The 23,154-nt window shown below is 51.4% G+C and overlaps 1 protein-coding gene across 1 annotated transcript; it reads left to right on the top strand.

Annotated features, from left to right (window-relative positions):
* Positions 1-7,183: 7,183 nt before the first annotated feature.
* KLHL40 (kelch like family member 40) lies at positions 7,184-17,050 on the top strand. The gene is made up of 6 exons (XM_009898132.2): positions 7,184-8,343; positions 11,409-11,569; positions 13,177-13,284; positions 14,959-15,144; positions 15,912-16,058; positions 16,796-17,050. Exons 1-6 carry the CDS (start codon positions 7,198-7,200, stop codon positions 16,905-16,907), a joined length of 1,860 nt encoding a protein of 619 aa, XP_009896434.1. The 5' UTR covers positions 7,184-7,197; the 3' UTR covers positions 16,908-17,050.
* Positions 17,051-23,154: the final 6,104 nt, after the last annotated feature.

The raw sequence follows: 23,154 nt of genomic DNA, 5'->3' as shown, positions 1-23,154 counted from the left end.
TTCTGTAGTAAATAAATGTTGGACATCTGTGGTGCCTGCTGCCCATCACTGGTATGCTGCTGTAATGCAGGGGGCACCCTGGGCACTGCCCTGCCACCAGAGCTGAGAGACACCAGGACCTGTTTGTAGGTCTAAGAGTAACCCAAGAAATTGCTGAGTTTAGCAGAAATCCACCTCAGGAGCATCACCAGAGTGGAAGTTTGCCTGCCCCTAGGTTTATATTCACCTTTATTTTGACTCCCCCTTCACACTGGTGAAGCATCAGGGGCCTGCTGCCACCAGACTCTCACCCATGTAGTTGTTCAGTGGGCAGCCACATTGCCTTTATTTCTGGAAGCTCCACCAGAGCTGTTGGAAGCAAGGGCAGGCATTGTGCCTCGGTGGGCATCCCTACTCACTTCCCCAGGACCCTTTCAGCTAGCAGAAATGTCCCTTTCTGACACTGACCTGCTGCTGGATCTTTGGTAGCTGTTTCTTGGCACCTCCATTATTTCAGATTTACTCTCTACCACCAAAGCAGCTCTGACAGCATCTGCTTCCTTCCCTTGGACACTTCAGCTCTTTTCCTCCATATACTGATGTCCTCACACAGCTGAAGGCAGCCTGGGCTGCTGAGATCAAAGGTTCTTCCTCTGCAGGTGGCTCAGCTCAGGTCCCTGGTTGCCCTGGGGGACAAACAGAGTCACCCACATCCTGATGTCCAAGTGGGTGACTCACGTGGCAAAGCCCAGTGACTCTGCACTGCCCTCCTGACTTGGACACTCTGGGAGAGCAGAATAACTCATTCACTAAGGCTCTAAATTTACCCAGCAGCTGCATCTGCTGAGCTGCCAGAAGGAGCTAATCTTAGACACCAACTGAGAGAGTGATTTGTTAGGGAGACACTTGATGGGAGAGCTTGGGCTTTGCACCCCTTTGCCTGAAGTTATCCCCTCAGCTCTCACTGCTGTTAAAAGCCCTGGAGGTCTGGTGGGCCAGGAGCACCCAGGTGGTGAGGTCTCAAGCAGGTCTCCTTATGCAGGAGATCTTCAGCCTCAGCTTGTGCCTCTGCATAATGGGATTTATCAACTGCTCAGCTCTCTGCTGGAGAAGAGCATCTCCTCTCACCTGGTTATTGTCTGGCTGCTGGCAAAACTCACCCAAGAAAAGCCTTTCCTTATTGCAGCTACAAATCCCAACTCAAAGCCCTGTGCTGGACACCCACGTGCCTCCAAGTCCTACCTTCTCTTTCCTTGTTCTAAGATGTTGTATGAGAGGAAGTGATGCTGCTACAGCCTCACAGGATGCTTTCCATGTGTCCTCACCTACCTCCATGTTTTGGGGGGGACTGTTGTCCACTTAGAGACACACTTAGTAACTGACTTAGTCCATTGGTGGTTGGAAATCACTAGCTGTAGTTCTGTTAGACCTGTGGGCAGGTAGGTGAAGGCTCTCTCACCTCCATCCAGAGCTGTGGTGTCTGCTGCACAGCAGTCAGCACTCTCAGGGGTGGGGGAACTCGATTCATCCATCCATGTATGCACAGAGATAACCAAATGGTGACTGTGATCACTGCTCACCCTTATCACATCTACCTGTGCCATCTCATCCTCTTGCAGATGCTACATCCCTCTGGGCTTGGCTGGTGCCTGCTTGGAGACCAGCTCCTCCACAGTGGTGACATATTGGACCCAGCAAGTGGAAGACAGATGGGACAAGTTGGATGTGACCAAAGCCTCTGCAGGAGAGAATGGTTGCAGAGGGCTTGGAATTGATGAGCTATCCAAGCTTCATATTCCACTGCTCTCCTCAGAGCAAAGTCTCTCATAACAATCAGATGTGGCTTTAGCTCTCCAGGGCAGCAAGGCTCAGACCAAGTCACTCTAAAAATCATGTTGTGCATAAAGAGGTCATAAAGTGACAAAGGACCAACCAGTGTGGACAACAGAAAAGCAGAAGTGAGGGAAGAGCAAGCACACAGGGGAGAAGGAAACACTGGGCTGGAGGTCCGGACTGGAAGTGTGCAACCCAAAGCGTAAGGAGGAGAACAATCTGACCACCAAATGCTCAGTGGGTGAGAGGTTCTGAAGGTTGTGGATTGGAGCTGCATGAAGCACTGCTGGCTTCTCATGTGTGATTGCTGCCACAAGCCATTGTGAGGATGGTGTCCCAGCACTGCTGGGGGTTAGGAGGCACTGGGAGGAGTCAAAAGTGCCTAGGCTGAATTCTTGATTTGTAGAATAGAATTAACCAGGTTGGAAAAGACCTTTGAGATCAAGTCCAACCTATCACCCAACACCATCTGATCAGCTGAAACATTTAAGCTGTTTGTGGGATGAAAGGGGACAGATGGACATCACCAGAGTCCTCTCATCACAGGTGGGTGTCTGACTGGGGTGCAGTAAACCAGCTCCCAGAGACACAGAGCACTGAGGAGACAGTGCCCTGGACACACCAATTGCTTCCCCAAACCTTGTAGCTGGTCCAACCACTTTGCAAAGCTGCTGAAGCCAACTCAGAGCCCATAGGAGGTGTGGGACCAGCACTGTGCTCTTCTCGTGAGTGGATCACAAACCTGGGAGGAGCCTTAGACCCTCTGCTCTCTTGGGAGCTCTTCTGGGAAGGAATGGGCAGGGGCACCTTGTGATGGAAGCAAACCTCAGCTGGCAGCACATGCTGAGCAGCACAGCGAGAAGGAAAACAAGCCAGGGCTCAAGGGAGATTAAAAGCAGGAGAGGGAAAAATCCCAGCACAGCAACACAGGATTAAACTTGAGGAAGTACAGAGCTCATGCAGAGGGAGGGGAGAGGGGAGCACAGGGCTGTCCAGCCCCAGATGTTTGGGAGCACAGAAACGTTTCTGAAGTTCAACACATTCAGAGATCAGCTCTTGTCTTCTGACCCCAGTCTGGATGAGCAGCACAGCAGAAGAGCTCCCAAGGCAGCCAGTGATGGTTTCCCTGCTGTATTTGTACCTTTCAGGTGTTAATGGAGGCTCACCAGTACACAAAGGCTTCATACCAGTGTAATTCCCTCTCCCCACTTATGTAGAAGACCATCATGGCAGAAAGCACCCTGATAAATACACCCATGCCAGGGTGAGGGGCTCTGTGGCTTGAAAGGCACCAGGAATAGTGGCTACTATCTTTGTGTAGACCTAATTAAATCCTTAATTAAGCCTGTGCCACCAGTGAGTGTGAGCCAGCCCCGAGGGTCCACAGTAACAGAGATAAACCAGATCCATGTATCAGTAGGTATAAATAATTATAGCTCCTCTGCTCACCCATGGCTGTCAGAACTAATTTGCTTCTTGGGGAGCTCCAGGGAAAGATCTGGACTTCAACCAGCCATCTGAGGACCCAGGGGGTCTGCCAAGACATTCCTGGGGGTGTAAGCAGGACACAAGACCTGCTGGAGACCTCAGCTTTTCTGGAGCATCAGCTGAAGGCCAGGCAGGTTGTCTTGCTGTGCCTCCAGACTTCAATCTTGGAGGGCTGAATCTCAGTAGACCTTAGCAGGAGGCTCTCATCTTACAAGCAGATGTCTGTGTTCTGTTTAAAACTCTTCATTTATAACATGAAGCTCACTGTTGTGCTCTCTTTACTTCTCTGCCTCAGACCCTCTCTCTGTCACCAAGATGTGGGAAAGATCATAGGATGTTAGGGGTCAGAAGGGACCATTGAAGTCATCAAGTCCAACCCCCGCCTGCCAGAGCAAGGCCACAGAATCCAGCACAGGAACACATCCAGATGGGTCTTGAAAGTCTCTAGAGAAGGAGACTCCACAACCTCTCTGGGCAGCCTGCTCCAGGGCTCTGCGAGCCTCACAGTGAAGAAGTTCCTCCTCATGTTGAGGTGGAACCTCCTGTGCTGTAGTTTATGTCCCTTGCCCCTTGTCCTATCCCGGGGTGCAGCTGAGCAGAGCCTGTCCCCTCCCTCCCTCCTTACCCCCAGCCCTCACATATTGATAAACATTTATTCCCCTCTCAGTCCTCTCCTCTCCAGACCAAAAAGCCCCAGGGCTCTTAGCTTCTCCTCAGCAGGGCAGTGCTGCAGTCCCTTCAGCATCCTGGTGTGGTCTGCTGGTAGCCAGGGAGAAAATTCACTCTTGGAGAACTTTAGTTGTTGTTGTTGTTAAAACTTGTTGTTTTGCTCTGAAAAGCAGAGATTTTCCCACCAAGCAAAATGATCATGATGGAGAAGTTTCACTGTCATAGCCACCATGGTGCTGTGCTTGCTGAAGTATTGATGGGTCTGTTCTTTCTGCATGGAGGCAAAGCCAACCAGGAACAGAGGGTAGAACAGGGAGCAGAACAGGGAGCAGAACAGGGAGCAGAACAGACTCCACCACCACCCTGGGCAGCACATTCCCATAGCCAATCTCTCCTTCTGGGAAGAACTTCCTCCTCACATCCAGCCTAAACCCTCAGGTCTCTTCATCTAGTCATCCTCCCCCCACCACCCCCCCAGCCTTCACCTTCCCAAGGCAGCTCCTGCTCCTTCTACACCATTCTCCACCCTGCCTAAACAGCTCCTGCTCCATCACCACCATTTTTGCACCCATCCCAGAACTGGGGGGCAGGGGAAGACCCTCACCAGCCAAGATACCACCCAGAGGAGCTCAGCCCCAGCAAGGAAGCCCAGCTAGCACCCGTGGATGATATCAGAGGAGTCATCAATATTGGAGTAGTGTTCCTAGCTAACCGGGGGGCCAGCAGGCCCCCCGGCCTTTGTTGTCACCACCACCATCACCCAGTGTGCACCAGGGGCACTCACCAGTGATGAGAGGAGGATCCTCCAGCCCAGAAGGGCTCAGCTTGGAGCTTCTGCCTTTCCTGGCAGAGGATTAAATAGGGGAGTGGGTGGGGAGGGCCAAGTGGCCACAGCTGGGGTGGGAGGAGACTCCACCAGAGCCCAGGTGCTCTGGGTTTGAGGGGAAAAAGGGGAGGGGAAAGGGGCAGATGTGGTGGGAAAGGGGAGGTGGTGGTGATGAAAGAGGGGGATTTTAAAATAACTTTATTTTCCATAAATCTTCCATGATGCACAGCTGGCTGCATGTTAGGAAGAAGTTCTTCATAGAGAGATTGGCCATTGGGATGTGCTGCCCAGGGAGGTGGTGGAGTCACCATCCCTGGAGGTGTTTAGGAAGAGCCTGGATGAGGCACTTGGTGCCATGGTTTAGTTGATTAGATGGTGTTGGGTGATAGGTTGGACTGGATGATCTCAAAGGTCTTTTCCAACCTGGTTAATTCCATCCTATTCTATCTACTCCAACCCCCTGGCCATGGTCAGTGACAGCTCTTAACTAGACTCATCCAACCTGGCCTTGAACACCTCTAAGAAGGGAACATCCAGTCCAACCATTAACCCAACACTGGGGCTCTTGAGCTTGGAGCAGAGGAGTCTGAGGGGTGACCTCATTCATGTACAGGGAGGATGGAGCCAGGCTCTGTCAGGGATGTCCAATGACAGGACAAGGGGCTCTGGGTGCAAGCTGGAGCAGAGGAGGTTCCAAGGGAACACAAGAGAAAACTTTTTCACTGTGAGAGTGGCAGAGCCCTGGAGCAGGCTGCCCAGAGAGGTTATGGAGTCTCCTTCTCTGGAGATACTCAAGGCCCACCTGCATGTGTTCCTGTGTGACCTGCTCTAGGTGCTCTTGCTCTGGCAGGGGGGGTGGACTCAATGACCCTCTGAGGTCTATTCCATCCCCCAGTGCTCTGTGATTGTGTGAGTGCTAGGGGGAGGTGGCAAAGTGAGTGTCTGGACTTGCTGGAGTGGGTTCAGAGGAGGGCCACCAAGATGATCAGAGGGCAGGAGCACCTCCTCTATGGGGACAGGCTGAGAGAGTTGGGGCTGCCCAGCCTGCAGAAGAGAAGGCTCCAGGGAGACCTAATAGCTATATTTCAGTATATGAAGGGACCCACAGCAAGGCTGGGCAAGGACTGTCTAGAAGAGCCTGTGGTGACAGGAGGAGTGGAAATGGTCTGGAACTGGAACAGGGTTAGGCTGGACATCAGGAGGAAGTTCTTTATGATAGGAGTGGTGAACTACCAGAACAGGCTGCTCAGGAAGGTGGTTAAAGCCCCACCTCTGCAGACACTGAAGATCAGACTCCATGTGTCCCTGGGCAGCCTGCTCTAGTTGGAGATGTCCCTGCTGACTGCAGGGTGGGGTAGTGGTGATGGAAGTATCTTCTAGCATAGGTCTCATATCCCACCTGGGGGTGTAAATAAAGAGCTCTGTCTTCCTTTTCCATCCACAGAACCCTGAAAAATCACTCCAGAGGAGAATCATTTTGATTGGAAGAGATCAAGTACAACTGTTAACCTAGCACTGTAAGGTCACCACTAAACCACATCCCTCAGCAGCACATCTACACAGCTTTTGAATCCCTCTAGGGATGGTGACTCCACCACTGCCCTGGACAGCCTGTTCCAGGGCTTGACAAACATTTTAGCGAAGAAATTGTTCCTAATATCCAACCTAAACCTCCTCTGGATCAACTTGAGGGTGTTTCCTCTTGTCCTATTGCTTGGGAGAACAAAGGACATAGAAAAGCAGCCCTGGGAGCAATCTGGCTGGAGCTAGGGATGCCACCAAGCCCACAGAAGGCACTCCCTCGTTGCATCTTTCCAGCTTTGACTTCACAGCCTATTTTCAGCACAGCAAAAGGTTCAGCAGCTTGGGAGCAGTGTGTTCAGTGGTGCCAGGAGAAGGTCCCAGCCTTGCCATTCATGACCCAGAAGGCAGATTCTGGCGTTTGAGTCATCTGAAGGCAGTTTCCCAGCAGCTGAGCCGATGGGGTCGCACACATCTCCCGTCACGGGGACGGCAGCTAAAGCTCCCGCTGCAGTGACTCAGGGGCTGACAGCCCCTTCCTGAAGCATGGAGGCTGGGAGTACAGCTGTTCCCCCACTGCCCTCCCTTCCTCCTTGTCCCATGTGTCATATTAAGGGGTGATCGGCTTACACATGCTCCAGTATGGATTCCTTAAGCTTTGTAACGCTGTGGCTATATAAAGCCCTGCGCTGGGAGCTGAAGTACACAGACAGCTGCCATAGTGCCAAGCCTTCCACATTCCCAGTCTGCTGAGGGGCTGGAAGCTGGGCAGACCCACCAGCCCTGCTTTGAGTCCATTTCTGCACCAGGAGCTCAGGTATAGCCTCATAAATACAGAAGGGAGAGGGGCTGGGGTGACAGAGGAGCGGGTACGTGTCGCCATGGGGTTGCCTTTTGATCAAGTGGAAGAACTGCGTCTCTACCAGCAAACTCTCCTCCAGGACGGCCTCAAAGACATGTTGGACCACAACAAGTTTCTGGACTGTGTCTTAAAAGTGAAGGGGAAGGAGTTTCCCTGCCACAGGCTGGTGCTGGCAGCTTGCAGCCCTTATTTTCGAGCCATGTTCCTCTCAGACATGGAGGAGAGCAAGAAGAGGGAGATCAGCCTGGAAGACGTCGACCCAGATGTCATGGGCAAGATTCTTCATTACATCTACACCTCCGAGCTGGAGATCACGGAGCAGAACGTGCAGGACATCTTCTCCGTGGCCAACATGTTCCAGATCCCCTCCATCTTCACCGTCTGCGTCTCCTTCCTGCAGAAGAGGCTCTGCCTCAGCAACTGCTTGGCCATCTTCAGGCTGGGCTTGATGCTGGACTGCGCCCGGCTGGCGGTGGCCGCCCGGGACTTCATCTGCGACCGCTTCCCGCTGGTCTCTCGCGACCAGGAGTTCTACCAGCTCTCCCCCGACGAGCTCATCGCCGTCATCTCCAGCGACTCCCTCAACATCGAGAAGGAGGAGACCGTCTTCGAGGTGGTGATGAAGTGGGTGGAGAGCAAGGAGCGCGAGAGCCGGCAGAAGGCGCTGCCCGTCGTCTTCGAGAGCATCCGCTTCCGCCTCATGCCCGGCGACTACCTCAGGGACCACGTGGAGAAGCACGCGCTGGTCAGGGCCAGCCCAGAGCTGCTCAAGAAGCTGCAGATGGTGAAGGACGCCCAGAAAGGCAAATTCACCGTGGTGAAGAAGAGGAAAGTGAAGAAAAGCGATGAAAAGCAAGAGAAAGCCAACGTGGTCAATGGAGCGGCGGAGGAGAAAGAGGAGGCCGAGGAGGAAGCTCTCCCAGGGATCCTGAACGACACAATGCGCTTTGGGATGTTCCTCCAGGACCTCATCTTCATGGTGAGCGACAGTGGAGCGGTGGCCTACGACCCCACCGCCAACGAGTGCTACTTTGCCTCCCTGTCTGCTCAGATCCCAAAGAACCACGTCAGTCTGGTGACCAAAGAGAATCAGATCTTCATTGTTGGAGGACTTTACTACAATGAGGACAGCAAAGAGGATCCCATGAGTTCCTACTTCCTGCAGGTACTTGCTTCATCTTTCTTTGGGGGTTTTGCCCACTTTGGAGCACCTCCAGGCTTTAGGTCCCACGTGATGCCAGTAATATTCCATTGCTGTGGGATGCTAAAATCCAAGTTGTTAGTGAAGGTGAAACATCTGAGTTGCTTTACTGCAGAATCTTCTCCCCAGATGATTTCTTCAAGCAGATCCCACTGAAAGGGGGGTTCTGGTGACTGAGAAACGAGGCTTGAAGGAGCAGGCATTAGGAATAAGCCTTCTTGATCCAAATAATGAATAGAGGATCATTTTGAAGGTCAGTGGCATCAGGTCTAGGTTCTGCTTTGCATCCTTAATGGCCTGTGGTTACAAACCTCCAGTAAAACCTAAGGGTGAGTCTGCTAGGAAGAGCAGCAGCAGCAGCCACAGAGCTGCTGTGCCCCAAGGATGGCACAGGGTATGTCCCTGCCCTGTTTCCAGTGCTCCTCTCATGCTAGCTCCTGCTCATGATCTCTGCCCTGGCCATTTCCATCCTGTTGGGCAGGGGGTAAACGTGCTGTGACGTTTTTGGGGATCCTCCACAAGAAAAGCAGCAACCAGAGCTGTGAGCAGACTGAGCTGCGTGCCTGCAACCTGAGCCCCAGCCTGGGCTGTGACCCAAGAGCACTTGCTCTGCAGACAGCTAGCCCTTAGAGGAATTCAGTAAAGCCTCTGCTCTTCCCCCATTCCCAGAAATCCTTTTGTTCTTCTCCCATGGCTCACATCTCTTCTGGGAAGAAACAATAACTTGTCCATGCAGAAAGGATGAAGCAAGGGTAGATCCCAAGGTGAGACATACCTGAGCCATCAGGAAAATGGGGCCAGACTCTTCTCAGTGGTCCCCAGTGACAGGACAAGAGGTGACAGGCATAAACTTCAACGTAGGAAGTTCCATCTCAACGTGAGAAGGAACTTCTCGGAGGGAGGGAGAGCACTGGAGCAGGCTGCCCAGAGAAGTGGTGGAGTCTCTGTCTCTGGAGACTTTCAAGGCCCACCTGGATGTGTTCCTGTGTGATCTGCTTTAGGTGATCCTGCTCTGGCAGGGTGATTGGACTTGATGATCTTCAGAGGTCCCTTCCAATCTCTACCATTCTGTGATTCTGTTGTATGGGTAGGGTTGTATGTCTGCATCGTGGCCCTTGTATGTGGACCATGCTTGTCCTCACCTGGGCAGGGTCAGGCTTTGGAGGGTGTGCAGCCCATGGGAGGTCTGTGAAACTAGAAGTCAGCAGGAAGAAAATGCAGCCCTAGAAAGGAGGAAGGAGGGTGAAGGCAGTAAGAGTTCCAAGGGACATGCTCTTGGACATATAGCCCTTCACAAAGGACAACAGCAGATGTGACCAGCTCCATCACTTACCTGAGCAGAGCAGGTACACAGGCTGCTCTGTATTCAGCCAAAACTTGTGTCTGGAGATCAGTGCTCCACCAGCCAAGCTGCTGGCCAGGCAGATTAATTCCTTGAGCAGCAGTGAAGGTTCACAATGTCCTGGGCTGTTTCAGCATGACTGCAGCAAGCAGTCCCTTTGATCATACACTTGTGAGTCCACATCTTCATGCTGTGTCCAGTCTGGAGGTCTCCAGCATAAAGCAGACGTTGAAGTAATGGCATGAGTCTAGCAGAGGTCACCAGGAGGGTCAGGGATGCAGAGCAGGAAGTACAAGAGGAGACTGAGCTGAGTGTGATCAGTCCAGAGAAGGAGAAGGGGAGATGTCATTGGTGTCTGCAGCTCTCTACTGGGAGGGGGTCACAGAAGAGGTTTCCAAACTGTTCTTGGATTTGCACCAAAATGGGACAAAAGGAAATGGCAGCAAAGGAAATTTCAGTTAGCTGTGAGGAGAACTTCCCAACAGAAGTGGTGGAGTACTGGGGTAGGGATCCAGTGAGGTCACAAAATATCCATCCTTGGAGACATTTAACATTTGACTGCACAAAGCCCTGGCAACCTGCTCTAACTCCAAAGCTGCACTTGCTTGAGCATGAGGGCTGGATGAAAGACCTTTGAAGGTCCTCTCAGCCTAAATGATTCTGTGATTCCAAGCTACCAGCAGCCAGATTTCTATATTCAGCTCCCAGTTTGCCATTGACTCAGTAGCAAACACCTTGGGCATCATGTGGTCACTTTTAGCTCCTTCCCCACAAGAAGGGGACACTGCTTGCTGGACTGGACGGTGCCATCAGTCTGCAGATGTGAGTTGATTGCTGTTGGTGCCACTACATAGCTCAAGGTTTCTGTATGAGTAGAAGAGTCTTTGAGGCTTTTGTCAGCTGAACCTTCACAAAGATGTAGAGAGGCAGCTGCATGATGGACTCTCAAATCATTCTGTCAGTGCAGCAGCACCTTACACCTTCTGTCTTAATGGCTTGGTGGGCAGGGTGGTGTTGGACTTGATCTTAGAGGGTTCTTCCAACCATAATGTTGTTATAATCCTATGACTCAGCTTCTGGCCTCCCTGATTTCACATTCCTCCTGCTGAAGCCAGCAGAGTTAGGTCAGTGGTGGTTCAGACTGAAGGGCAGGCACCAGAAGATAAACATGCTGATGAATCCCAGAGGCCTTGCCAGTTTCGTCAGGAACAAAAGGATTCCATTGACATTTCAGATGGAAAAGGGTGTCCTTAATTTGTCACTTCCAAGATTTATGACTTGAAAACAATGCTGAAGCCATCAAGAAGCAGGAACTCTCCTGATGACTGAGCTGCAGGGCTTGCACTATAAATACCAGATATGTGGACCACAGCATCCAAAGAGACAGTAGCCACAGGCACCCAGCTGAGGCCAAGTCTTTGGAGGCAACCCAGCAAGCCGAAGCTCTTTGGCCTCAGCCCATAGCAAACAGTCACAAAACATATGTGACATATAGCTGTGACTTGGATTTGCACTAAGATGTCCAGTCCTGCACCAGATGGTAAAGAATGGGCACAAACTGAAAGGGCCTATTGAGGTGATCACGCTGCACGCGGGAAGGGATTTTGCCCTCAGCCTCCAGACCCTGCCTTTTGCTGAGCAACTGTGCTGGGTGAGCAGACACTAATGGCCATGTGTTCCCTTTCAGTACGACCATCTGGACTCAGACTGGCTGGGGATGCCCCCCCTGCCCTCCCCTCGCTGCCTCTTTGGCCTGGGAGAGGCAGAAAACTCCATTTTTGTGGTCGGAGGGAAAGAACTGAAAGAGGGTGAGAAGACCTTGGACTCGGTCCTGTGCTACGACCGGCTGTAAGTGCTGGGGTGGGAGTGGGGGTGGGAGGTGGTGCACAGGAGAAGGGGAAGCAGCTGCTGTGCAAAATGATTCCAGCTCTCCAGGGTCTGAAAGGTTTAGGAGCTGGGGCTCGAACTCTGCAGCTAGGTGTGGGACCACTGGGGCTGTCTCAAGCTGTCTGACCCCGGGGCTCTGATCTGTCTCTCACCAGCTGCTGCATTCATTGTAATTGAACCTCCTGGAGATGGAAGTCATAATGGGGATATTATGTTATCAGGGAGTGAGCTTAGTGATGCTCATGTGAGACCTCTGCAGAGGAGCAAGGGGAGTTTCTCTTTCTGCTCTTGCCTGCTGGTTGGAAGTTCAGTAGCATTTACCATGATCTCACCAGGAGTGGCTTATGAACAGGAAAGCTGAGTTGGAAACATTCAGATGTAGTACTGAATGGCCCATCAATCATGACACCAAACTTAATATCTGATTATTTTTGGACAGTAAGTTCTGCCTCCTGTTTGGTCATAAGCTTTATCAAAAGGCAGCACCCTGCTGTGCTCACAGGAGACAAACATCCCAGCCCTGCTGCTCTCTGTCCCAGAGAAGCAGAGCAGTAGGTGTAAAGCAGCCCTTTGCTTGGTCTATATTTAGGCATGAGTGCTTCAAGGATTTGAAACCAGTTTAGTCCCCAGAGAATGGGGCATTTATCTGCCCCTGCAGACTCTGGGAAAGGATGTGGCTGCCTCCACTAAGTGCTCAGGGGGTGGTTTGCATTCTGATTTGAAGCTGGCAGAGAGGTCATCAGCACCACTTCCATTTCTAGCATTATGTAGGGTGAGATTTTATCTGTGACAAACCTGGAGAAAGCAAACTGCTGGTCTGTGGGATCAAATATTTGCCCAGAATGGTTGGGCAATTAGAACACAAGATCCGGGGGCTACACACAATCATAGCACTGGTTTTGGTTGGAAGAGACCTTTCAGATCATCAAGTCCAACAACTCACCCAGTGCTGCCAAGTCTACCACCACTACAGCCTACATGCATGAAAACTGCAGGTGAGTCTCAGCTCCATGGACATGATCTGACACCTCTTGAGAAACTGGGCAGCCCTACTTGGGTGCCAGTTTCAGGTTTCCAAAGCTCCATCCCCTGCTCAGCTACCCCAGAGCCAGCTCAGAAGCTTCAACACAGCACTGCCAAACGTGGCCATAGCCACCCTTGGGGTTTCTTGCTTGGTGTTGGCCAGCCAAAGCAATGGCCAAAAACTAATCTGTTCTCAGGCTCTTACACCTCAACACCTCACTGATTTTCATGGTTTTTTTCTGTCATGCAGTAATCTCTGTCTCATTTGTGTTCAGCTATAAGCAAAGTGAGATGCTGGGAGAAGTGGGGGGGTGTCTCCCCAAAGCCCAAGAGCAGGGACAGGTGCAGTGGAGAGTGGCACAAACATTCTGCATAGTTCATTTTCCCTTTTTTCCCACAGGATCACAGAATTTACTGGCTGAGCCTTATCTTGTTGAGACCTCCTGGGTTTGATATGGAGTCAGGCTCTGTGCTCACCTCTAGGTCTGGAAAGCGCCTCACCCAGGATGATACAAACCCTTTTGCTTCCTGTCTTTCTGATCCAGGTCCTTCAAGTGGGGTGAAGCTGATCCCCTTCCCTATGCAGTCTATGGCCACGCAGTGGTATCACACAAGGACCTTGTCTATGTCATAGGTGGCAAAGGAAATGACAAGTAAGTCAAAATGCAAGAGGGATGCAGGGAGCTGTCCACCAAACAAGTGGGAGTGCAGAGCATGAGTTTGTTCTTCCCCAACCTAGATGCTACGGGTTAAGGAGGGTTGGATGGAGCATGAGATGTTCATCCTTCCCTCTCAGCTCACTTCTGTGACTGGAATCCTCCCCAAGACCTTTGCAGTCCTATAGGGACCTCAGGAAGATGACATTGTCCTTGTAGGAGGGGGAATGAAAGATCCCCTTTTGCTCACAGTAAGCAAATACTGCACAGAATGGGAATGGCACTGAAGAACAAGAAATCACTTCATATTGGGGGTCTCCTGCCTTGGACTTGTGGAGCTGCATGGTCCTAGTAGCTAAATCCAGATGGGGGATGTGTAACAGGAGTGAAAAACCTCAATGCTGACCCCCACCTGCTGCCCTGCAGGAGAGAGGCTCAGGAGAAAAAGGCTCTCTTGGGGAGCATGGCAGCAATTGCTTTGCAAGGCAGAAGCGTGACTGTTTGCAGAGCAAACATGCCATAATCCAGCAAAGACAGCTCCTGCTCCAACAGGGTTGCAGTCTGGAAGGTGTGAGCATGCATACATTGCTGTCCTGGGGAACAGGGACATGACTGATGATAGTTCATAGAATCCTAGGGTGCTTTGGGCTGGAAGGGACCTTTGAAGGTCATCTAGTCCAACGCCCCTGCAGTCTGCAGGGACTTCTGCAACTAAAGCAGGTCGCTCAGAGTCCCATACAAACTGACCTGGAATGGTTCTGGGGATGGAGCTTCTACCACCTCTCTGGGCAACCTGGGCCAGGGTCTCAACACCCTCTTTGCAAAGAATTTCTTCCTTACCTCTAGTCTTCCCTCTTTTAGCTCAAACCCATCACCCCTTGTCCTGTTGCACCATCAAGTTGTATCAGGAGCACTGATGGCTGTGTGTGAGGTCCTGAGACACCTCTAGCTATGTGGACCCACATCCAGCTGTGTGAGCACAATGTCAAGATTCAGGACTCCTGTCCAAAGTGGGCACAGCAGGAGTGGATATGTTAAGCACACCAATGATGTCTGGGAACCTGTTCTGGAGGCCCTGTTACAAGAGGGATCTGGAGGTGCTGAAATGTCCAGAGAAGGGCCACAAAGATGATCAGAGGGCTGGAGCTGCTCTGCTATGGAGACAGACTCAGAGTTGTGGCTGTTCAGTCTGGAGCAGAGAAGGCTCTGAGGAGACCTAATTGTGGCCTTCCAGGATCTGCAGGGGGCTACAAGAAAGCTGGGGAGGGACTTTTGAGGATGTCAGGGAGTGATAGGACTGGGGGGGAATGGAAAAAAATAGAAGTGGGGAGATTCAGCTTGGATGTTAGGAAGAAGTTGTTCCCCATGAGGGTGGTGAGAGACTGGCACAGGCTGCCCAGGGAGGTGGTGGAAGCCTCATCCCTGCAGGTGTTTGCAGCCAGGCTGGAGGTGGCTGTGAGCAACCTGCTGTAGTGTGAGGTGTCCCTGGCCATGGCAGGGGGTTGGAACTGGCTGAGCCTTGAGGTCCCTTCCAACCCTGATAATTCTGATTCCAAGATGTGAAGGAGCAAAATCCTTTCTAGAGACCACGCAGTCCTGCCAGCAGCCATCCCTAGTGCAAAGCTGTCCCTTGGCAGGTGACTGAGGTTCCTTTTCTCTCTTGTTCTCCAGGAAGTGTCTGAAGAGCATGTGTGTCTACAACCCAGCCAAGTTTGAGTGGAAGGAGCTGGCTCCCATGAAAGCTGCCCGCTCCTTGTTCGGAGCCACGGTGCACAAGGACAAGATCTACGTCGCCGCTGGGGTCACTGACTCTGGCTTGACCAACACAGTGGAAGTCTATGACATTGCCACCAACAAGTATGTCCCCAGGCACACCTCTGGGGGTTAGAGACACAAGGAGAAGCTGCAGGCTGAAAGCAGCTTCCAGCCATTCTGGAGTTTGCTTGCAACCTCTGCCAGTTCCCCAGTTCCCCAGCTCCTCCCAGTCTGTGTTCCTCAGACAGTTGGCCATCACCAGTGCCACTGCAGCTGGGCTGTGGATCACCTACAGGCTCACCTTCAAGGTGGTTTCACCAGCTGCTGCAGTCCTTGGGTCCTCTGCAGGGCTGTAGCTTTATCTTGGCAGCTTCTACCAATGCCATGGACTCTGTCTTTGGGCTGGCCTTGCAGCTGCAGCCCCACCACTGGGACCTGTCAGTCTGTGCCAGGTCTTCTTCACAGCTCATCTGCTCGATGCAAAATGAAGCTGAACTATGATCATAGAATCAATAAGGTTGGAAAAGACCTCAGAGATCATCAAGTCCAACCTATCACCCAACACCCCATGACTAATAAATCATGGCACCAAGTGCCACGTCCAGTCCCCTCTTGAACACCTCTAGGGATGGGGACTCCACCACCTCCCTGGGCAGCACATTCCAATGGCCAACAACTCTCTCTGGGAAGAACTTTCTCCTCACTTCCAGCCTAAGCTTGATGATGAGACAGAGCTAACAACAGTCACTGTATGGTCCCAGCCCAGGTAGACCTATGCAGGTTAAACTGTCATGGGTTAATTCAGTCCCTGATTTGAGGCCAGCCTCAGCATGGGGTGCTCTAACACCTCCTCTCTCTTGGTGTGGCAGGTGGGACAGCTTCACTGAGTTCCCTCAGGAGCGCAGCTCAGTCAGCCTGGTGAGCTTGGCTGGGGTGCTCTACCTGCTTGGAGGGTTTGCCACGGTGGAGACAGAGTCAGGAGAGCTGGTACCAACGGAGCTGAACGACGTCTGGAGGTGACAATCTTCCCTGGGGCTGTCCAAGGCGGTGTGGGAGGGATGCTGGAGAGAACAGACAGTTTGTGTCTTTCCTGCTGTCTTCAGCATGAGAGGGATGTTGTTAGCCCAGCAGAAGGCTGCAGGCTCAGTGCAGGGTCCCTGGGTGAGAAGTTTGCCCTCTGCTGTGCTGGAGGGCACATGAGGTGATTCGGTGATCTCTTCCAGCCTCATGTAGCAACCCTCCAGGGAAAGTCTGCTCCTTCAGCTTTGTTGCCTGGAGCTGATTCCAGACCTGCCCTTTGGCATGCAGACACTTCTGTGCAGTGCATCCTCCCCCTGGGAAAATCAGAGTCTTCCCTGCCAGCAGAAAGCACCTTCCCATGGCTTCTAATGTAGCAGGAGCTGCTCCTGTCCTTCACATCTGTGGCTCTAGAGCACCCTCAGCAGGCACCTGCTGGCCTTCACCATGGACATTCAGACTTGGAGCCATCAACCCATTTCCCAAAGGGATAATATACCCTCCCCTGTGAGACCATGTGCTGGTATCCATGGTCCCTATCTGTGCCCACATCCAGTGCCAGCCTAGTGCTGCAAACCAGACTGAAAGTCACCACGCAGCTCCTGCAGATGTCTTGTGGCCAAATAATATCCGTGGGACACCACACCATGAACCAGGGCTCCCACCACTATGGAGAACAAGTGAAACAAAGGAAAGGAGAGGCTTTCCTCACTGATAACTGTCTGTCCCTCCCCAGGTATGATGAAGAGCAGCAGAAGTGGGAGGGGGTGCTCCGGGAGATCCAGTACGCCTCCGGAGCCACCTTCCTGCCCGTGCGCCTCAACGTCCTGCGCCTGACAAAGATGTAGCCAGGAGTGATTTAGGCTTTGTTCCATGGAGGTCTGGGGCAAGGAGGGATGGGGGAGGTGAAGCCATGCTTAGCAGAGCAGAGATGTGACATCTGGGTAGGACATTGCATCTATGATTGGTACCTTTCCCCTCAGTCAAATGGGAAAGGGGGAGGAATGGTTTTGAAGCCCTATGGGAAGTTGAAGGTGTCCACAAGGTAACCAGAGATAGGATCTGGAGCCTGGAAGGAGCTGGGGTAGGCTGGGAAGCATTGAGCCATGAGTTGTTTCAGTCTCAGCAGAGAGGACAAAAAGGTCATACACTTGTTCTGCTTCTCTCTCCATGTTTCTCCCCAGCTTCTCAACCACTGTTGAACCTCCCCAGCCAACAGGGGAGGCACAAAGCAGGGTCCCAAGGGACTAAGCTGACATTCTGCAGGGAAGGGAGTTTAGAAAGCATTTTCTCACCTAAAGCAGCTGTGAGCATGGTGCCTGAGCCCACCTTGGAGAGGAAAAGGAAAGGTCAAAGTCAAGTGGTACAGGAGAGACCTGGAAGGCCTTTGATGAGTTCCTGAGTGATGAGGGCTGTTGGGATGAGACACTTAGAATGTGAACACAGGCAGCAGAAACACTTTGGAAGTTGCAGTGGAAAGAAAATAGACTCAGTTCTTTGCCTCCACCTTGACTCTGAGCTGAGGAGAGGTCAGGAGCTAAGGTCTGCAGGGAGGAAGAGTCATGCAAGTAGTGGGGTAGGAAAGGGGGGAAAGAGATGAGCAGGGGGAGGCCATGTGTGCTCATCTCCAGCCTGTTGGGCTTCTCATCTTCAATCACAGATCACAATGTCCTCACTTCTGGTTGGCCAAGTGCTGTTTTTCAGGGAAAGGTTTTATATTTCTGCCAGTTCTCCTATTTTTAACGTTCTGATGGGGGTTTTTTTTAAGAGTCTCTCCTAGTTTGCTAAGTACATGGAGATCTCAGACGTGTTTGGCTCAAAGAGAGCTTCCTACTGAGGACAAATGTGTACTTCTCTTTTCCTTTTTTAAGTTATCCATAATGCTGTTTTGATAGAAACACAAACGTGCTGGCAGCAGGACAAAGACCTGCTAGAGCAAAAATCTCCTGATGCCCACACCAGCTGACCAGTGGTTCATGTGAAAATAAATTATTAGCCTCTTTCAAATGAAATCCCCTCTGTCTGCATGTTGGGAAGAGCTGCAACCCAATCTCTGCAGGGAACAAACCCAAGGACCAAGCAAAAGCTGCAATGGACACATGCAGCAAACCAGCCCTGTGGAGAGCCCCAGCAGAGCCCCAGCTTTGCACATGATCATAGAATGGGTAGGGGTAGGAAGGGACCTCAAAAGTCATGGTCTCTTCTCCCAGGCAACCAGCACCAGAACAAGAGGACACAGTCTCAAGCTGCACCAGGGGAGCTTTAGGCTGGATGTTAGGATGAAATTCTTCATAGAAAGAGAGATTGCCCATTGGAATGGGCTGCCCAGGGAGGTGGTGGAGTTACCATCACTGGAGGTGTTTAGGAGAATTGATGGGGTGCTTGGTGCCATGGTTTAGTTGATCAGATGGTGTTGGATGATGGGTTGGACACGATGATCTCAAACATCTCTTCCAACCTGGTCTGGTCTAGTCTAGTCTAGTCTAGTCTTCTAGTCCATGCCCCCTGCAGTCAGCAGGGACAGCTGCAGCTAGAGCAGGCTGCTCAGAGCTCCAGACAACCTGACCTGCCATGGGTCTAGAAATGTGGCTTCTACCACCTCCCTGGGCAACCTGGGCCAGTGTCTCACCACCCTCAGCATAAACATTTTCTTCTCTCTAGTCTAAATCTCCCCCTTTTTAGTTTGAACTCATCACCCCTTGTCCTGTCACAACAGGCCCTGCTAAAACATTTATCCCACCAGAAGGTCTCCCTGCAGCCTTCTCTTCTCCAGGCTGAACAACCCCACACCTCTCAGCCTGTCCTCACAAGCAGAGGGGTTCCAATCCCTGCATCATTTTTGTGACCCTTTTATTCTCCTTACTTTCCCCTATTTGGGAGCTGAAACTTTAGCACTCACACCCTTCCAGCTACTCTCCACACACAGGAGGACTAGAAGCTCACCTAAGACTCGAAGGACGTTGGCTGCCTACGTGATCTCATTGTACCGTGACCAGAGGTGATAATCAATAATAACAGAGAACAATCACAAACCTTGCACAGTGCTGTCCTCCAAGTGGCATGAAAATTACACTAGCCAAAACACCACGATCTCTCTGGCTCAAAATGCACTCCTGGAGGAAACTAAAACACATTTGGAAGGAAAAGACAACTTGGCATGAGTAAAGGGACTGGAGTCTTGTCCTGGTTTCATTTTAAGGATTTAAAAAGTTACAGGATAATCTCCTTAGAGGCCAATCACATCAGAAGAGCACTGAAACATTTTTCACCAGAAAAATAAATCCAAGGTGACTTGCTGTCACAAAAAAACAGCTTAAAAAAAAAAAGGGGAGGGGAAAAAAAAAGGCAAGAACAACCTTTGAAACAATCAAATGTGTGAAAAGATGAACTGCAAAAAACCCAAAATCACCTTCTAGCCAGACCTGCAGAAATGCCTCTGGGTGATTGCCAAGCTGAATGATGATGATGATTCCACCAAATGCAGGAGAGCTTGTGGCAGACAAGGAAAAAGGAGGAACAAAAAAATAATCCATGCACAGAATAACCTGCCCAGGGCTGGGCACCACCACCTTGGCTTCAGCTTCTCTAGATGGGTGCAGGAGTTGCTGGCCATTGGGATGTGCTGCCCAGGGAGGTGGTGGAGTCACCATCCCCGGAGGTGTTCAAGAGGGGATTGGATGTGGCACTTGGTGCCATGGTTTAGCAGTCAGGAGGTGTTGGGTGACAGGTTGGACTTGATGATCTTTGAGGTCTTTTCCAACCTTATTGATTCTATGATTCTGTGATGGAAAGAATGGAAAGCCCACTTGGTCCTAAGGGAAGCTCAGTCCCCAGCCAACTCCTTCCAACTTGCCTTGGTTCTCCTGGGGAATATCTGGACCCTTTGAAGTCAATGGGGAACATTGCTGAGCCTTAATGAGTTGGTGTGGTGAGGTTCCCTCAAAACTGGCTTGAGCTGTGGTGATTAAAACTGCTCCCCATTCTCAGCTGCACATCACCCCACTGTCCATTGGGTTAATACACTTCAGAGGAGCTTAGCACTGCCACGTGTTTCACAGCCATCATAAAGCTGTAGGAGATGCCACTGCTGGCACAGGGCAAGAAACCAGAAGAGAAAAAAATAGCTGTTGTACAAAGTGACTCAGAAGAGCTTGAAATACGCCATTGCTTGAGCCACAGGAGCCAAATCTCAGCACATGCAAGCCAGTGCTGGCCCAAGGAAGGCAACAGAGCTGCTCTTCACCCAACAAAAAGCTGACCTGGAGACACCGAGAGGCTGCTTCACTCCAGAGACTATCACAGACAAGAAATGCCAGCATGAGCCAGCACTCTTCACTGCTGCCTGGTGTACTCCCAGCTCAGACACACACAGCTCCAGTGGCACAGGTCTCACCACTGCTAACTTACAGAATACAGAATTAAGCAGGTTGGGAAAGACCTTTGAGATCATCAAGGCCAACCTATCACCCAACACCATCTCATCAACTAAACCATGGCACCAAGCACCCCATCCAGGCTCTTCCTAAACACCTCCAATGATGGTGACTCTACCACCTCCCTGGGCAGCACATTCCCATGGCCAATCTCTCTTGCTGGGAAGAACTTCTTCCCAGCATCCAGCCTAAACCTCCCCTGGTGCAGCTTGAGACTGTGTCCTTCTCCAGGCAATGCCAGCAGCAAAGGAGGAGATGCATCCCAAAGGTGAGGGGAAATCATCTCCTCTTCCATTAGCTCTCCACCATCAGTGCTGATGATAGCTGGTGAGGTTCCCACAGCTCCATTTTAGATCAATAAAGGCAGTAGGTGCTTTTGGATGGGCTCCCTGGTTTCTCCACTGTCCCTAGGGGAGCTCAGAGAGCCCCAGCTCATAGCTCACACAAACCTCCTGGAGTCAGCAGGACCCAGGAGCTTAGCTCTCACCCTACCCTGACAACCCCCAGGGCTGTAAGCATTGAGCCTCTTCCTCTATCAACTCATGAAACTTGAAGCCTTGAAAAGCTATTTTTTCTGTTGGCCCCACAACAGCCTATCTGTCTCACACAGATGCACACACCTCCCACCAACCTGTATGCAAAGTCTACACACGTGAAACAACACCAGCAGCCAATATGCCATGGGAAGTCTGTCCAGCTGGGCACTGACTCCTCAACCAATTGCCTGTATGTAAAGAGCCTTTAACAACAACAGCAACAACCAACCCCCTCAAAAAAAAACACCCAACCACCCAGAAAGAAAAAAAACACCACCAAACCTCCAAAACAAAACCAACAAAGCAAACTTCAGGTAACAAAGGAAGTGGTGGAGCTTTAGGTTTTCTTTTACAAAAGACAAATCGTTTATTGATTCAGTCCTTCCACTTGCAACCTCTTTGGTAACAGTCATAACACTTCCAGACTGGGAGAAGGCAGTGGGAAGGCCCAGTTCTGACCTCTCACCGCTTTCAGAGCTCAGCAACCCCTGACGTGCCTTGGTGAGAGGCCAAAAGCAGGTTTCAAAGCCTTGCCAAGGGGGCCTGGCCTTAAGGGACAACCTAAACCAGCCTACCGTGACTTGTCTTGCTTGTGGGTGGCCCAAAGAGCAGCTCCAGCACCCCCAGGCAGAAGACAGCTTAGGATGGGGCCACACATTGGGCCCTTGGTGTCCTGGAGCTGTGAGCTGTGCCCTGGAAGGCTGCTCGGATGCACCTCGTGGGACCTCCTGTGGCCATCAACAAAGCAAGGCTTGCCTGTACCTGCGTGGTAGGCAACAGACTCGCCCGAGTCAGCCCCATGCTGATGGATTAAGCCAACCATCTCAGCTTCCCCCTCATCACACCATCCCAAAGAGAGTAACTGCTGTACTTGGAGTTAAAGATAAACATATATCGATTACACATGGTCATTAAAAAAAAGGGAGAAAAAAAAAAAGCAATAATAATAATAATAATACATTTCCTAGGACATTACTTGATGCTCCTGAAAAGCATCCAAGCTTCCCCTCCCCTCCCCACCTTCCCTCATCTATACAGAATAAAGTGCTTCATTTAGTTTGTTCACACTTAGCAGAGCCACCGATAACACTCTTGGCGTCTTGGGGCAACCGATACTCAACGCCAGGAAGTCGTAACAGAGCCAAACACCAGGCGTGAGGAACCAGTTTGGAGGCAAGTGCTTGGGGTGTCACCCCTTTCCCTCGAGTTCCACGCTACTGAGGTTGGTCTAATTCCTCTGTTATTTTCCTTTGTCTTCCCCCCTCCCTCCCCCCCTTTTTGAACTCTCCTTTTCTTCCTCTGTTAAGTTTGACCCAGCTCCTGTCGCGGCTCTGCGTCACCAGGCGGGGCTGCGCGTGGGGAAGCCCTCTCCGTCCGTGTGAACAAAGGCTGTCTGTCCATCTGTCCTTCCCTCGACTTCAGGCAAACCAAGAGTTCCATCAGTGGAGTTGTCTAGCAGCGGATGCTCGTCTCTATTGCACTGTCACAGCCGTTCCCACCCACTGGCTGTCCATCCGTCGTCACCTTCCCACCGTGCTGGGGTTATGGCTGTGGTCCAAAGGGCCAGCTGTGCCTCACGGGACACGATGAGGCTTAACTGGTCTGTGCTACCAGGCTCCTGGGATAGAGAAACCAAAGAAATGACCCTCCCCACATGATTCCCTCCCTCCCCAGAGTTCAGATGATGAAGGGGGGAGGAGAAAAAGAAAAACTGAAAGGCGGGCAGGTCTGGGGTTAGGTGCAGAGGTGTCAGCTGACCGTTGCGTTGTGGCATGTTCATGAACTGGGTGATGGAATCAAGCCCCTCTCCAACCCTTGCCGGCTGCTGAAGAAGGGATGTGAGAGGTTAAGGTGCAAGAGTTTAAAAGACAAAACAAAACAAATCCCAAACCATAAAAAGCTTAAAATCAATGGACTTGACTCAGCCCCCGCTCCTGTCTCATCTAACCCAACAAGTGCCAACCAGGATGGATAGAGGACAAGACACCGCGGGAGCGACTTGTTTGAGCTCTTAGGACACGAACGAAAACCAGACATGAAGAGACACACTGGGGCCAATAAGGGTGTGGACAAAAGGGCTTAGAAGCCATGTAGGACTCCTAGGAACTACCCAAGGCCTTGGAGAG

The sequence above is a fragment of the Dryobates pubescens genome, chromosome 21, assembly GCF_014839835.1.
Source record: "Dryobates pubescens isolate bDryPub1 chromosome 21, bDryPub1.pri, whole genome shotgun sequence".
NCBI classification, from domain to species: Eukaryota; Metazoa; Chordata; class Aves; order Piciformes; family Picidae; genus Dryobates; species Dryobates pubescens.
Note: the sequence above shows the minus strand (reverse complement) of the source record. Positions and strands in the feature narration are given on the sequence as shown.